The 15,052-nt window shown below is 45.1% G+C and overlaps 1 protein-coding gene across 1 annotated transcript in view; it reads right to left on the bottom strand.

Moving 5' to 3' along the window:
• Window positions 1-1,524: 1,524 nt before the first annotated feature.
• The window catches only part of MYBL2 (MYB proto-oncogene like 2), an 83,599-nt gene continuing 70,071 nt past the window's right edge, over window positions 1,525-15,052 (bottom strand). The window contains exons 11-14 of the mRNA XM_088480605.1: window positions 14,917-15,030; window positions 12,877-12,990; window positions 6,088-6,486; window positions 1,525-2,978 (exon numbers count right to left, since the gene is read on the bottom strand). Coding sequence (XP_088336731.1) covers window positions 2,850-2,978; window positions 6,088-6,486; window positions 12,877-12,990; window positions 14,917-15,030 — 756 coding nt within the window. The 3' untranslated portion in view covers window positions 1,525-2,849. The remainder of the gene's footprint in view (window positions 2,979-6,087; window positions 6,487-12,876; window positions 12,991-14,916; window positions 15,031-15,052) is intronic.

The following is a 15,052-nucleotide window of genomic DNA, read 5'->3' as shown; positions in this document are numbered from 1 at the left end:
AAGAAAGCAGTTATCCGCCTTACATGTCCCGTGTCCAAGTCAATGGTCAATCCTGCGGGGCCAGCTAGCAAAGTTCCCGGGGAGCGAGAGTACCAGACGGAACTGGAGTCGCGACGCCCCGGAGCGTTGATGGAGTTCACCACAGACGTCTCAGACAGTCTGTTGCTGAACACTCAGCTTATAGAATAATCAACTATTAAATCAAAGAAAGAAAAATGCTTATGGGCTGCCTAACGCAGCCCAGTGTCTAAAACGGTGGTCTGACTCCTGTAAACACCAGAACAAACTAAAGGGCCTCTGGCTTAGGGGTGGGGTATAGGGGGAAGGACCAGTGCACCCTGGGAGTCAACAGCTTTAACTGTCTGGTCCTAAACTCCACCTAAACCCAAGGTATCCCTGTGGATCCCTATGGACCCTGAAGAAAAGGAAATTTCTAAGGAACTCAGAAAAAGCTGTTCATATTCATTAGGCTGGAAGAATTTCAAATGCAATTCTAAAGCTAGGTACACACTGGACGATATGTCATCCGATCCGGCAGTTTTTACCTGCTATGTCGCCGACGATTGCGCTCCCGCATCGCAAGCAGGTCCGATGGGAGCTATGGTCAACAGGGGCCATGCTGCCAAATTCGCATGATCCCTGCTGTCGTTCCGTAGCTCGAGACATCATGCTGGGTTCACATCGTTTAGTGTGTACACAGCATAAAAACTTTAGCCTTCACCAAACCACTGTCAGGTAGATAGTGTATAAATGGAAAAAAACAAACAAACACAATTGTTATCCTTCCCAGGAGTGGTTGATCAATAAAAATCACTCCCAGAGCAAGGTATACAATATTCCAGGAGATCACAAAGAACCCGAGAGCAGCATGTCTCTCTTGCACTGACTTGTATCAGTATTCATGATTCCACCATCAGGCAAACACTAGACAAGAACAGTGTGCATAAGAGGAGAGCAAGTAGGAAGCTACAAGAAGAACATTGCTTCCTGATTATCATTTGCTAAAGACAACCTGGATGAGCCAGAAGATGACTGGAAGAATGTTTTGTGGATGGATTAGTCCAGTGTTTCTCAACCCCAGACCTCAGGACCCCTAACAAGTCACATTTTCCACACCACTTAGCAGGTGCACAGGTGTATTACCAACTGTCACATTTTAAAGAGCCACAGGCGACCTGAAAAACAAAGTGTTTGGGTCCGGAGGACAGTTTGGGAAACCCGGCCTTATTAATCTAATACAAAATGTTTGGCAGGACCTGAAACTGGATGTTCATGCATGAAGGTCCAACATCATCCAGGAGTTGAAGCAGTTCTGAAAGGAGGTATTGGCCAGAATTCCTCCAAGCCGATGTGGAGGACTGTTAACAATTACCATAAACATCTGATGGAAGTCATTGCTGCTCAGGGTTCACACCAGTTTGTAAATCTTAGTGATTCATATACTTTTTCTTGACAAATAATAAAAAATTGAATCGTATTGAGCAATAACTGAATGAAATAAAAAGTATACACTTTTGTGTGTTATTTGATTTATTGGGTTCTGTTTTTTATGACTGAATACCTGAAAACATTTAAAGGTCATATTTATGCAGATATTCAAAACAGTAAAAAAAAAAAAATTCTAGCACCACTAAATGCAGCCCTGTTCATGTCAATACTAGTACAACAATAGACTATGCTATTCCATTATATAGCAAACAGCACAAGTGTTGCCCATAGCAGGTTTGTCAACAGGAAACCCCCTCCTTGTCTCCTTATTCACTTTTTAAATAATAGGTAACCCCAAGAAAGATGCATAAGGGGTCATTTCCAGGAAACTGAGCCAGTTACAAAATAAAAAAAAAAATTATGAATTTATAAATATGAAACTAGAACAATTAACACTATAAAGGGGATTATTTAATACCAAATACAAAGCTTTTTTTTTTTTTTTTGTAACTGACAACATTTTCATGGAATGAGCCAGATGAATAACGGGTGGTAGGGAGTCTCCAGTGATACAGCACAACACTTGAATGTGATGGTATACAGAGCTTTATTCAAACAGAAACATCTATTCAGACTTTTTTTCTTATCCTTATTTTGAGGTTACCTTGTATTAAAAAAAAATAAAAATGTAAATATCACCCTGATGAAATGGATACAGGGTATGGGCGTGATTCTAGCAATTGAATTATGTTTTGGGATTGGCCTCATGGATGGGTCAGTGCATTTGGGTTGTAAATTAAAAAAAAAAAAAAAAAAAAAAAAAACACATTCTATAACTATCTTAACTTACCAACATTTGCAAAGTCTATCTCTAGATTTTACACTAGTAAATAACACAGCAAATAACACTGCTGTCAGATTGTTGTACAAAGTGTTGCCTGAGAATATTTAAATACAATGTTAAGTACCTCTAAAGTCCGAATGGAATATAGTTTTCTGGGACACGCACTGACTCTCTGGACTGGCAGACAGATTTACAATTCTTTACAGAAATATACATTTGTAGCCATCCTACAACTTCTGTGGCAATGAAGTCAAATGATTATTTAAAAACAGCTGTCAAATTGATATATCATATTTTAGCGTTTCTTTTCTGTTTTGAGGAACACAACTAAAACCAATTGTGTTATGGCAGGTGGTCACATGATGATTCACAAGCAGTCACATGATGATTCAGGAAATAGTATCTCTTCAGTTATCACTTCTTGAACAGCTTACAAAGACCATAGGGCCTGGTTGAGGTGCACTGTTGAAGGCTGTAACAAATTTATAGATAGTTTCGTCTTTGTAGCTGCTAGTTGAAGGATTCCTATAAGGTCAGTATAGTCTTCTGCAGTCAATCACCATTGTTTAAATGAATATCATGATAGTATGAGAGTTCGTGAAGTAGAGCTGTGTTTGTACAAGTTCAGGATGGCTCGTGCTTTTTCCTGCATGTGTAGCTGATCCTGGGAGCCACCAAAGGCAATGATTTTCCAGGCCTGACTCATCTGGGAAGTAAAGAAGTCACTAGTATTAGGATAAAAACACCTCACAATGAACACAGGCTAAATGCAAGCAGGGTTACCTCCATTATTTTTATTTAAATTAACAATAACGATCTATATCAATAATACATAATATAATTATTAATATAATAAGTGAATAATATACATTACTAGCTTTTTAGACCAGTAATTTTTGTCAGGTCACGAGCTAATGCACGGGGTTTACACTCACGCCCTCCCCCCTCCCTCCCAAATCCTCCCGTATCGTTTCCGTTCCTCCCATCTCACCCCATCACTCTCCTTAATATGTACCCTCTCCCTGCTTCTTTATACCCCGTTATTATGTACTCACCCCCCCACTGTGCCTGTATTCCCCCTTGTTATTATGGGTATGTGTTCGGCATCCCACTGGTCTGGATGCCGACGCTTATCTTACCGGCTGCAGTCAGAATCCCGGTGCCGGCATCCTGATCGCCAGGATGCCGAAGAAAAGCAGCGGGGTGGGTAATGGGTTAGACACTAGGGGGAGGGTTAGGTTTAGGGAGCGGGATGGTTAGGTTTAGGCACTGGGGGGGTGTTAGTTTCAGGAAGGAAGGTGGGAAAGTGGGAGGCAGCACGCAATATACTATCACGCCACGTGGCAGTGCAAACTAAAACCATGTGGGTTTCCTTCTGAGGGGCACCCAGGAAACTGGCACAGAGAGCGCTGAGCATCGGCAGCCAGACCCCAGACACATGCCTCAGCAAAAGACCTAGCACTTCCAGCTATTGCTGTCAGCATACCACAGCTGTTGGCAGGGGAGAAAACTATGACATGACGGGTGGGTGGCTTGTGGCAGTGAAAGCAGAGGGTGGTCTGCTCGTAGCTAATAAGATTGGAGCCTCCTGCTGCCAACTCCCCTCTGTCTCTTGTGAAGAAGCGACTACTCCTGAGTTGAAGGGAGCTGTCAGCTGTTACCTTTTAACTTTTCACCCCCATCTAAAACCTGACTTCTGAGAACATTTATGGTTAAATTACCTTGAATATAGTATACTTTTAAATGGCTAATTAAAATAAAAATCAAGAATTGTATTTATCAGTAATTCTTTTCCTTATCCTGCATGACAGTACTGAGAGAATGATAACATCTCAATTAGATTGACATGAAAACTCTGGAAAGAGACCCTTGATCAGCCATAAAGCTTAACTGGGAATCTGTATTTAATGCTGGCAGACTAAATACAGACGCTGGAAGCTTGAACAGTCAGGAACCTGACTGGGGCTGGTAAGTACCCTAACCCTCCCCCACCCCCCCTAACCTCCTCCCTGGGGTACCTAACCCTCCCCCCCCCCAGTGGTGCGTAAACTTAACCCCCCTCCCTGCACCCTAAACCTAACCCTCCCAGGGTGGTGCCAAACCCTGACCTCCCCCCAGTGGTAAACAAAAAATGGCAGCTGCTCAATTAATCTGGCAATTGAGCAGCTACCTTTTTTTGTTTGTCGTTGTGAGATGCATGAATGAGCCAGTATTAGAAGGGCATGCTGGTTCTAGTAGTGCTGCTTGGAGTTCCCAGGGGTGGCTCCAGGTAAGCTGGCTCTTAATTTGGATGCATTTATGTACGTGCCTTTATCATGAGGCCTTACATTTGTCAAAATATATATGTGCCTTTATTATGAGGCCTTATAATTGATATAGATTACATTTGGGGTGAGCGTTTGGGCATAGGGCCCCTGAGGCTACTCTGGCTGGGCCTCCTCATTGCATCACCACTTAATACACAGTTACTTTTCACATCACCTTTAATGTATGTCTTGTTTTCATGTAATTTTTCACATATATTTTAACCCCTTTTTCAACACTTATTAATTAGTCTTACACATCTATACTTTACACTTCACTGTCACTTCTTCCTTTTTTCGTGTGATGCCCTGGGGGGGTCCTGGGCTGGGCATTTTTTGGGGCGCCCTGCTCCCCGGACGTGAACCCCTTAGTGTTAGGGACGGCTAGTGACAGAAGCTGTGACGCGGCCTAGCAGCTTCCCATGTATTTGCAAATGCATGCAACTAATCTCTGAATTCCTATTACCATATAGTTTTCATATATTGTTGCAAGTATAATTCAGTGTGCTGAGGAACAATAGGGGGTTAAACACCCCCTTTTTTCTCCCCCAGTGGTGCCTAACCCCCCCCCCCCCACCCTAAACCTCCCAGGGTGGAGACTAACCCTAAGTCCCCCCGGGGTTCCCTAACTAAATAGTTTGACCTGCACTACAGAAAGTTGGAGGGAAATCTATCCACGATATCTATGGTTGTTCAAGTTGTTCCGTGTGTATGCAGCATAATAGTTAGGATTTGACCATTTCATTTCAGCAACTGGAGAGTCAAAGTTGTTAGCAAAAGTCCAAATACATGCTGGGGTAGGACAAACTAAATATATGTTAAAGGTTAAAAATGCAGACTAGATCACAGGGTTTGCTGGAAAATATAGTGTGGTCCCTTTAACTCGGTTGAATATTTTAAAAGTGGAAAAGCATGATTATTTAAATTCCTATAATTATGAATCTGTGTGGGAGCCAAGGGTGGCATAGTAATAGCGAGATGGATGTTGTTTGGTATGAGAACACCTGCAGTCAATTCTTTTCTAGCTGTATAATCTGCACAGAAATTGTGCTCAATTTAACCTTTTGCAGCCTCGCTTCCACATAAACATGTGTCGTTATAAACTTTCAAGGTTTACAAGCAAAAAAGGAGAACAGTGGCATACTTTGTAAGAGAGTTAAAATACAATTAATTTTCTATAATCTAAAATGTGCACCTTTATCACAGATATTATGTGCCCAGGTTTTGTAACAATCTAAACATGGAACTTGTATGGTAAACTCCAAGAGAAACACAAGGATGATTATTACCCATGCCATATTAGTGTGGGGTTTGATATAAGCCTGTTCAGGCTCTGTGTGCATTCCATGAGGAAAAACATCCATAAGCCACCAATGTTAATGAAGACCCAATGGAAACAGAAACATCCTGATTTGAATTCTAGAGAAGGGTATTAAGGACTTCTGAAGCTAATCATTAAATTATCTGATCATTTACAGTTGTTTTTAACAGGTCTTATGGGGAGACACTTACCGGTTCCGGGATCCTGGGCTTTTCTGCCTGTGCCAAAGTTGGTTTCTCAGCATCCCCAGCCACGGATGAATCCAGCTTTGCATTAGATGCTTTGCTTTTGTTTAAAGAGGTCCTCACAACTTCATCTATATCCACTGCCAAGCGTGGACAAGAGTCTCTATTTAAATGTTTGTTTGGGCCAGTTATCAGCAGCATTCCTGTGTCAGCATTACAAAGAGTGGATGTCTGTGTTTTCACCAGCTCTCCAATGTCAGTCTGTGAGGTATCATCATGAGTAAATGAACTTTTCCCTGGCATGACCTGTACAAAGCCTTGGTTTAGGAGACTGTTCTCCTCTTTGCTGCTACAAGAGGACTCGTTGAGAGACATGGACAGAAAGCTCTCGCAGCTTTGAGGAGGCTGAGATAGGGTACAAATAGAAAGCCATCAAGTTAATTTTTCTTTTTGTGAGACCAACTGTCCATATTAACTAGCAGTTCCCATCAACCAAACTGTGCTTCCAGCAATGTTCCTCCAACTGCTCAAATGCCTTTACACATTGCCCCACCTTCTATAACAGTGTTGGCTAACCTTGACACTCCACCTGTTATGGAACTACATAACCCAGCATGCACTGCTACAGTTTTGCTATTAGGGCATGCTAAAACTGTGGCAGGGCATGCTGGGATATATAGTTCCACAACAGCTGGAGTGTCAAGGTTAGCCAACACTGTTCTATAACAATCCCTGCATATACTCAAGTGTACAGGTTTTCTGACATCAGAAACATTAGTTGGAAAATTGTAATAGGATTAAGAGAGATATAGATAGATAAATATTTATATATATCTATTTTCTTTATTTGCACCTCTTATACCCTACCCCCATTCATTCATCCATGTGCCTCACTGATTTTGAGCAATAGCTAAAGAGAAGGCAGTTCTCCACACTGATTTTGGCTAAGAAACACATCCACAAGACAATAAGACCAAATACCAAACACACTACTTTATATAAGACAGCTAAAGCAATATTTATACTGTTATTTTACATTTTCAGCAATCTAAGTTAAAATGGCCTTATACATTTCTAACAGGAAAAAAAAAAAAAGAAAAAACTGGGCGACTTGAAATGAAGGGCTTGTCGCGTCAATTGAGTTTGCCACGGGTCAAGAGGAGACTATAGGATGTAAAATAAAAAAAAAAGATATATATATATATATTTATATATGGAGATATGGTAAGAACTTACCTTTGTTATCTCTATCTCTACGAAGTCCATAGGGTTCCACAGGATACCTTGGGGTATAGGTAATGACGTCAGGCATCGGGCACCATAGAGTTAAGTTTTCAGCCTCCCAGGATGCACTAGGGTCCCCCACTTATACCCCGCCCCCGAGCCAAGGCATCTCAGTTACGTACCAAGCCATAGGCCGGAGAAGGAGAAGGAAGAGAGTGAAGAAAGATCTGGACACACATAAGAATCACATTCTCACCAGAGGGAGACAGAAAAAAAACGGTGACTAGAGTAAAGCTCATCTGCAGCACAGGTGCGACAGGGCGGGAGTCCTGTGGAACCCTATGGACTTCGTAGAAATAGAGATAACAAAGGTAAGTTCTTACCATATCTCATTTTCTACATCAGGGTCCATAGGGTATCCACAGGATACCTTGGGGATGTCCCAAAGCAGTATCCTTTAAGGGTGGTGACGCTCCTGTGCTGAAAGGAGAATCCGCTGCCCGAAGGAAGCATCCTGAGAGGCAAAGGTGTCAAACGCGTAATACCTCACAAAGGTATGGACAGAGGACCACGTGGCAGCCTTGCAGATCTGGACTGCAGATGCACCACGTCGAGCTGCCCACGAAGGACCCACAGACCTAGAAGAATGTGCCCTCACAGAGGAAGGAACCGGAAGGCCTTCATGAAGATAAGCGTCTGAAATAGCCATACGAATCCAACCTGCCAAAGTTTGCTTTGAAGCAGGCCAACCCTTTTTACGGAAGCCATAGAGGACAAACAAGGCGTCCGACTTCCTAAAAGAAGTGCGGTCAAGATAAATCCTTAAGGCCCGCACAACGTCCAAAGTGGCCACATCCACTGAAAGATCAGGTGAGTTAAAAGCCGGCACAACGATTTCCTCATTTATGTGGAAACTTGAAACAACTTTCAGAAGGAATCCAGGACGAGTGAGCAGCACCGCCCTGTTCCTACAAAAAAAAAAAAAAATCAGAAAAGGGGGTCTACAGGAGAGAGCTCCTAAGTCAGAAACACGTCTGGCCGAAGCAATGGCCAGAAGGAATATTGTTTTAGCTGTAAGCCATTTAAGGTCCACTAAGCCCAGTGGTTCAAACGGCAGTCCTCAGGACCACAGCGAAATCCCAAGGAGCCACCGTTGGAACAAAAGGTGGCTGAATGCGAAGAACACCTTGCATAAAGGTGTGCACATCAGGGAGCGCAGTAATCCCACGATGGAACCAGACTGACAGGGCAGACACCTGCACTTTCAGGGAAGCAAGGCGAACCCCATGGTCTAGCCCCGCCTGTAGGAAAGCCAACACTCTAGACAGACTGAACTCTCGAGGGGCATAACCTCTCGGTCGACGCCACTGGAAGAACGTATGACACACACGATGGTATATCCTTGCAGAGGATGGCTTCCGAGCTCTTAGCATTGTTTGCACCACAGAGCTGGAAAACTGGATCTTAACATGGCGGTCTCAACAGCCACGCCGTCAAATACAGCCGAGCCAGGTCCGGGTGAAGACAAGGACCCTGTGATAGCAGGTCCAGTCGCAGTGGCAACCGCAGAGGAATGTCCATGGACAGACTCTGGAGGTCCGAGAACCAGTGCCGCCTGGGCCATGCAGGAGCTATCAACAGGAGTGAACCCCCTTCCTGTTTGAATTTCCGGATTACACGCGGAAGAAGGGAAAACGGAGGAAAGAGACAGGCAAACTGGAACGTCCACTGGACGGACAGAGCATCCACCAGAGACGCCTTTTCGTCTCTTTTTCGAGACCCGTACACCGGCAACTTGTTGTTGTGCCGTGACGCCATGTGGTCTATCTCTGGAAGACTCCACCTGTCCACAAGAAGTTGAAAGACTTCCTGGTGCAAAGACCATTCTCCCGGATGTACGTCCTGCCGACAGAGAAAATCCGCTTCCCAGTTGAGGACTCCCGGGATGGACACTGCTGATATAGCCGGGAGATTGCGCTCCGCCCAGACCAGGATGCGGGACACCTCTGCGAGTGCCGCCCGACTTCGGGTTCCTCCTTGTCGATTTATGTAGGCCACGGTGGTGGCGTTGTCCGACTGGACCTGCACGGGGTGACCTTGGAGAACCCAATGTGCCTGCTGGAGAGCATTGAAAACCGCGCGGAGTTCCAAGATGTTTATTGGAAGCTCCTTTTCGGCCTGAGTCCCCGTGCCCTGGAACAAGTGTGGACCCGTGACAGCTCCCCAGCCCCGAAGACTGGCGTCCGTTGTTAATAGGACCCAGTTCGCCACCCAAAATGGGCGACCCTCGTTGAGGTGGGACGTCTGCAACCACCAGGCTAGAGACAGGCGAACCTTCGGAGTGAGCACCATCGTCTGGGACTTTAGACTCTGAGGCAGTTCATTCCATTTGAACAGTATCAATTGCTGCAGAGGTCTGGAGTGAAACTAGGCATATTCCACCATGTCGCATACTGACACCATGGAGCCCAGCAACCTCATCGCCAAGTGCAGAGACACTCAGCGACACTGTAGACAACTGCGCACCCTCAACTGCAAAGCAGAGATCTTTTCCACCGTCACAAAGATCCGCTGCTGCCTGGAGTCCAACAAGGCCCCAAGGTGCAGAATCCTCTGAGACGGGATCAGGGTGGACTTTTGCCAGTTTATCAACCAGCCGTGACATTGCAGCACTGCAATCGTCAGGTCCAAATGGCGTAGAAGGAGCTCTGGAGACCCTGCCAACAAGAGAAGGTCGTCCAGATACGGTAACCTGCTTACTCCCTGTGAGCCGCCATGACCTTGGTGAACACTCGTGGTGCTGTCGCCAGGCCAAAAGGTAGCGCCCGGAACTGGAAGTGATCATTGCGGATTGCAAACCTGAGGAACTGCTGATGGCGCAAAAGAATAGGAACATGCAGGTAAGCGTCCTGGATGTCCAATGACACCATGTAATCCCCAGGTTCCAGCGCCAGAATGATGGACCGTAGGGTCTCCATCCGAAACCGAGGCACCCTCAAGGACTTGTTGAGGGCCTTGAGGTTGAGTATTGGACGGTACAACCCATTGGGTTTCTGCACCAAAAAGAGATTGGAATAGAAACCCCGGCCCCTCTGGGAGAATGGAACAGGCACTATAACTCCAGCCTGGAGCATAGTGTGCAAAACCTTCCGCAGGTCCAAGGCTTTGTTCAAGTCTAATGGAAGGGCATAAATTGACTTGAGGCAGATTTCCACCTTGCGGTCCATAGCATCCTTCAAGGAGGACATGGAAGGCATGGGCAAAGTGGCACTTCGGACAAGACGCGTCACATGAGAATCCACCTGTGGAGGAGATTCCCACTTAGAAAAATAAATTGTCAGCAAACGGATAAGCCACGGCTAAGCACCTCTGAGGCTGATACAGTTTTCCAGGGTGTTTCCACGCCTCCTCTAAATGGTCTACTAACTGACCCGAAAGAGGAAACACTGTGGCGTCACCCTTAATATCCTTAAAAAAGGCATATTTGGACTTGGACACCGGAGGATCATCATCCTCAATAACTAAAGCCGTGCGGACTGCCCGAATAAGGCCAGCAATATAAACCTTGGACTTGGCGTCCGACTATTTAGTACGGAGAGGTTCTTGGTCAGATAGATCCAGAATCTCCCCATCATCGGACGTCACGTTGTCAACCTCATAAGGAGCGGACAGAGACGCCACAGGCCGCAACACAGACTGCCCCTGTGACACTACCGACAAATGCTGTACGGAATTTGTCAGTGAATTAACCCACGCAGGCTCCTGTGAAACCTGGGGAGGGGAAATAGGGAGACAGTGGGGTACCATCAGTTGTCTCGGGAAACCCTGCATGGGTGACGACACCACTGACTGCTGGGACAATCCCATCTGGGAAAATGCAGGTGGCAGAGCTAACTGGCCCACTAAGGTTGTAAGAGCCTTAGCGAAACAAGCCTAGGGAGGTTCCTGTACCGGAGCCGTGACAGTAATTGGCCGCGCCAATAAATAACACTGCCGACATAGCCCCTCCGCGTTACCCTCCCCTTCCGCTATTGGTACATTGCACTTAGTACACATAAGCTGGAGAGGAAATTCACTCTCAGACATGATGGTAAGTATGTGACCCCTCTCACTGATACTTGTTAGTATAGTGGGAGAACCGCCCTGCAATCACCGCACCGCAAGAGCTTTAGCAGAGTAAAAGCAGGGACAGTAAAATGGCTGACAGTAGAAAGTGAAAGTACAGGCAGCAGTCGCTAGCAGAAGTAACATACAATGCAGAAGAAATCAATCCCTGCACTATCAGCGCTGTTTCTCAACTACACAGACACAGAGTCTGGTAGGACACAGCGCTGCATACACTGACCTTAAGCCACGGAGGAGAGGTATGCTGGGGGACACAGACCGCGATGCCACCGATCAGCAGCTCCAGCAGAGTTCACCATGCAAAGATGGCCACCGAGGAGCAGAGAGGAGGCCGGCCTGGGGGAGGAGCGCTACCACAGGACCAATCGGCAACGCTGAGAGGGCTGTGTGCAGCGGGGGAGGCACCGGCTGTATATAGGGAAGGCGTGCTCCCCTGGCATGCAATTAACCCCTGGGACGCTGCAGCGCTTGCCGCTCAGCTGCGGCCCGCTGTCACGGGGGGATAGTGGAAGCGCAGGTTAGTACCTGGCTCCATGCTGCAGCCAGTCCCCAGGGAGCCCCCTACCTGGGGACTGAATACTGAGGACCATGTTCTCAGCAGGGACCCACCGCGGGACCCCCGCTGCTTACCTGCTCCCCTTGAATCCGGCCATGGTCCGAAACATCTGGGGTCACCGCTAGCCGTGACCCCAGATTACCAGCATCCCCGGATTAGTACCGGCGTTCTGGTACCGGCGGGGTGTAGGGGAGACAGCATGGACGTCAGCAGTGACTGTCCATGCTGTACTCCCAGATGTGCAGCCACAGCTTCCTTGAAAAAAAACTTCAGGGTATTCGTAGCCCCCCTCTAAACATGTGCTCTGACTCTGAGCCGGGCACCGACAAAACAGATGCCTTGGCTCGGGGGCGAGGTATAGGAGGGGGACCCTAGTGCATCCTGGGAGGCTGAAAACTTTACTCTATGGTGCCAGATGCCTGACGTCATCACCTATACCCCAAGGTATCTATCTAAATATATATATACACATACACACACACATATTTGGTTATGTATATTCTTGCTGTAAATTAGGCAAATAGTCTGAGGTCAAAATCAAATTTGGAAGTTCAGTGCTAAGCTAAAATGGCAGCCTAGACTAATCAATGCATCACATTATAAGTCAAATTTAAAAACAAGCTGTGGTCTGCCAAGAGGGCACTTTCTAGTGTTCAGGCTAGCTGTAGATTGCCCCAGCCTAGAGTAACAACCATGTAATACACAAAAGAAACATAGCAATATCTGAATAACAAATTTCAAAACAAGAGTACAATTGCAGTTTATATATTGTGCCAAAGGTAATAACATAGTACTTAGATTAGCTAATGTTTAAATTATTTAAAGACCTGTAATGTAAGATTCGGTCTTAAGTGTCTGCTATAGATCTGGGTGACCTATATTTACTTTACCTGTACACGTGAAGAGGCAGCTGATGAAACAGACAGTGTGATAGGCTTGATCTCCTTGTCTACAATATCCAAAGCGAGGGACTTCCGCACTTTTTTTATGGGACTGTGGGAATGCTAGAAGAGACAGGAGAATGCTTACATACTACATAGCTCAGTCCAGGCCTGTAAATATATTGGCCCAAATTTAGGCATTCTGATACTACAGCCATGGCCAAAAATTTTGAGAATGACACAAGTATTGGTTTTCACAAAGTCTGCTGCTTCAGTTTTTATGATGGCAATTTGCATATATAGTCCTGATTGTCATGAAGGGTGATCAGATGAATTGCAATTAATTGCAAAGTCCCTCTTTGCCATGACAATGAACTTAATCCCAAAAACAACCTTTCCACTGCATTTCAGCCCTGCAACAAAAGGCTCAGCTGACATCATGTCAGTGATTCGCTTGTTAACACAGGTGAGAATGTTGAAAAGGACAAGGCTGGAGATCACTCTGTCATGAAGATTGAGTTAGAACAGCAGACTGGAAGCTTTAAAAATGAGAGCGGAGCTTGAAATCATTGTTTTTCCAGTTAACCATGGTTACCTGCAAGGAAACACGTGCAGTCATCATTGCTTTGCACAAAAAGGATTTCACAGGCAAGGATATTGCTTGCTAGTAAGATTGCACCAAATCAACCATTTATCGGATCATCAAGAACTTCAAGGAGAGAGGTTCAATAGTTGTGAAGGCGGCTTCAGAGTGCCCAAGAACTTCCAGCAAGCTCCAGGACCATCTCCTAGTGCATCTTCACGCATAGTGAGGCAAAGACTTTTGGAGGATGACCTTGTGTCAAGAAGGGCAGCAAAGAAGCCACTTCTCTCCAGGAAAAGCATTAGGTACAGACTGATATTCTGCAAAACGTACAGGGATTGAACTGCTGAGGACTGGGGTAAAGTTATTTTCTCTGATGAATCCTCTTCAGGTTGTTTGGGGCATCTGGAAGAACACTTGTCTGGAGAAGGAAAGGTGAGCGCTACCATCTGTCCTGTGTCATGCCAACAGTAAAGCATCCAGAGACCATTGTTGTGTGCTGTTACTTCTCAGCCAAGGGAGTGGGCTCACTCACAATTTTGCCTAAGAGCACAGCCATGAATAAAGAATGGTACCAAAACATCCTCCAAGAGCAACTTCTCCCAACCATCCAAGAACAGTTTGGTGATGTACAATGCCTTTTCCAGCATGATGGAGCACCTTACCATAAGCCAAAAGTGATAACTAAGTGGCTCGGGGAACAAAACATCAAAATTTTGGGTCCATGGTCAGGAAACTCCCCAGACCTTAATCCCATTGAGATATGTGGTCAATCCTCAAGAGGCGGGTGGACAATCAAAAACCCACAAATTCTGACAAACTCCAAGCATTGATAAGGCAAGAATAGGTGGCCATCAGTGAGTATGTGGCCCAGAAATTGATTGACAGCATGCCAGGGCGAATTGCAGAGGTCTTGAAAAAGAAGGGTCAACACTGCAAATATTGACTCTTTGCATAAACTTAATGTAATTGTCAATAAAAGCTATTGACATTTATAAAATGCTTGTAATTTTACTTCAGTATACCATAGTAACATCTGACAAAAAGGTCTAAAAACACTGAAGCAGCAAAATATGTGAAAACCAATACTTGTCATTCTCAAAACTTTTGTCCATGGCTGTACTATTTACTGAAAGATCTACAGCACCTTATTAACAAAAGGTATAAAGCTTAAACACTCTGCAATCAAAAAGGAAAAGCAAGATTAGATTGGCTACAATTTATACCAGTAATCAATCTTTAGGTTATTCTCAAATTACCATTTTTTCTTTAAACACATTAAATTGAATATTGCAAAACAACAAACTTGCTTATTTCTCTTGTGAATTAAATAAATAAAAAGTAATTTAAGACGAAACTAACACTTGTGGATAAGTTTGTGTGCATTTTTGCCAACATGTTTGAAATACTAGCAAGCAGAAGTGTAGGTGGGCTGTATAAAAAGATGAAGAAATTCTAATCGTTACCCCAGGTTTCCTCTTCTGACGCTCATGATTGGTCTCATCTACAATGATCAGCTCAATGCCAGCCTCACTGAGCAACACTTCCTTCAAATCTTCTTCCAGGTGAGGAGTTGGAGGCTACAGTATCAGTGTTCAAAGA

This window comes from Taudactylus pleione, unplaced genomic scaffold (genome assembly GCF_031769625.1).
Source record: "Taudactylus pleione unplaced genomic scaffold, aTauple2 ptg000256l, whole genome shotgun sequence".
Lineage (NCBI taxonomy): Eukaryota > Metazoa > Chordata > Amphibia > Anura > Myobatrachidae > Taudactylus > Taudactylus pleione.
The sequence above is the reverse complement of the archived record's forward strand: the minus strand, read 5'-3'. Positions and strand labels throughout refer to the sequence as shown.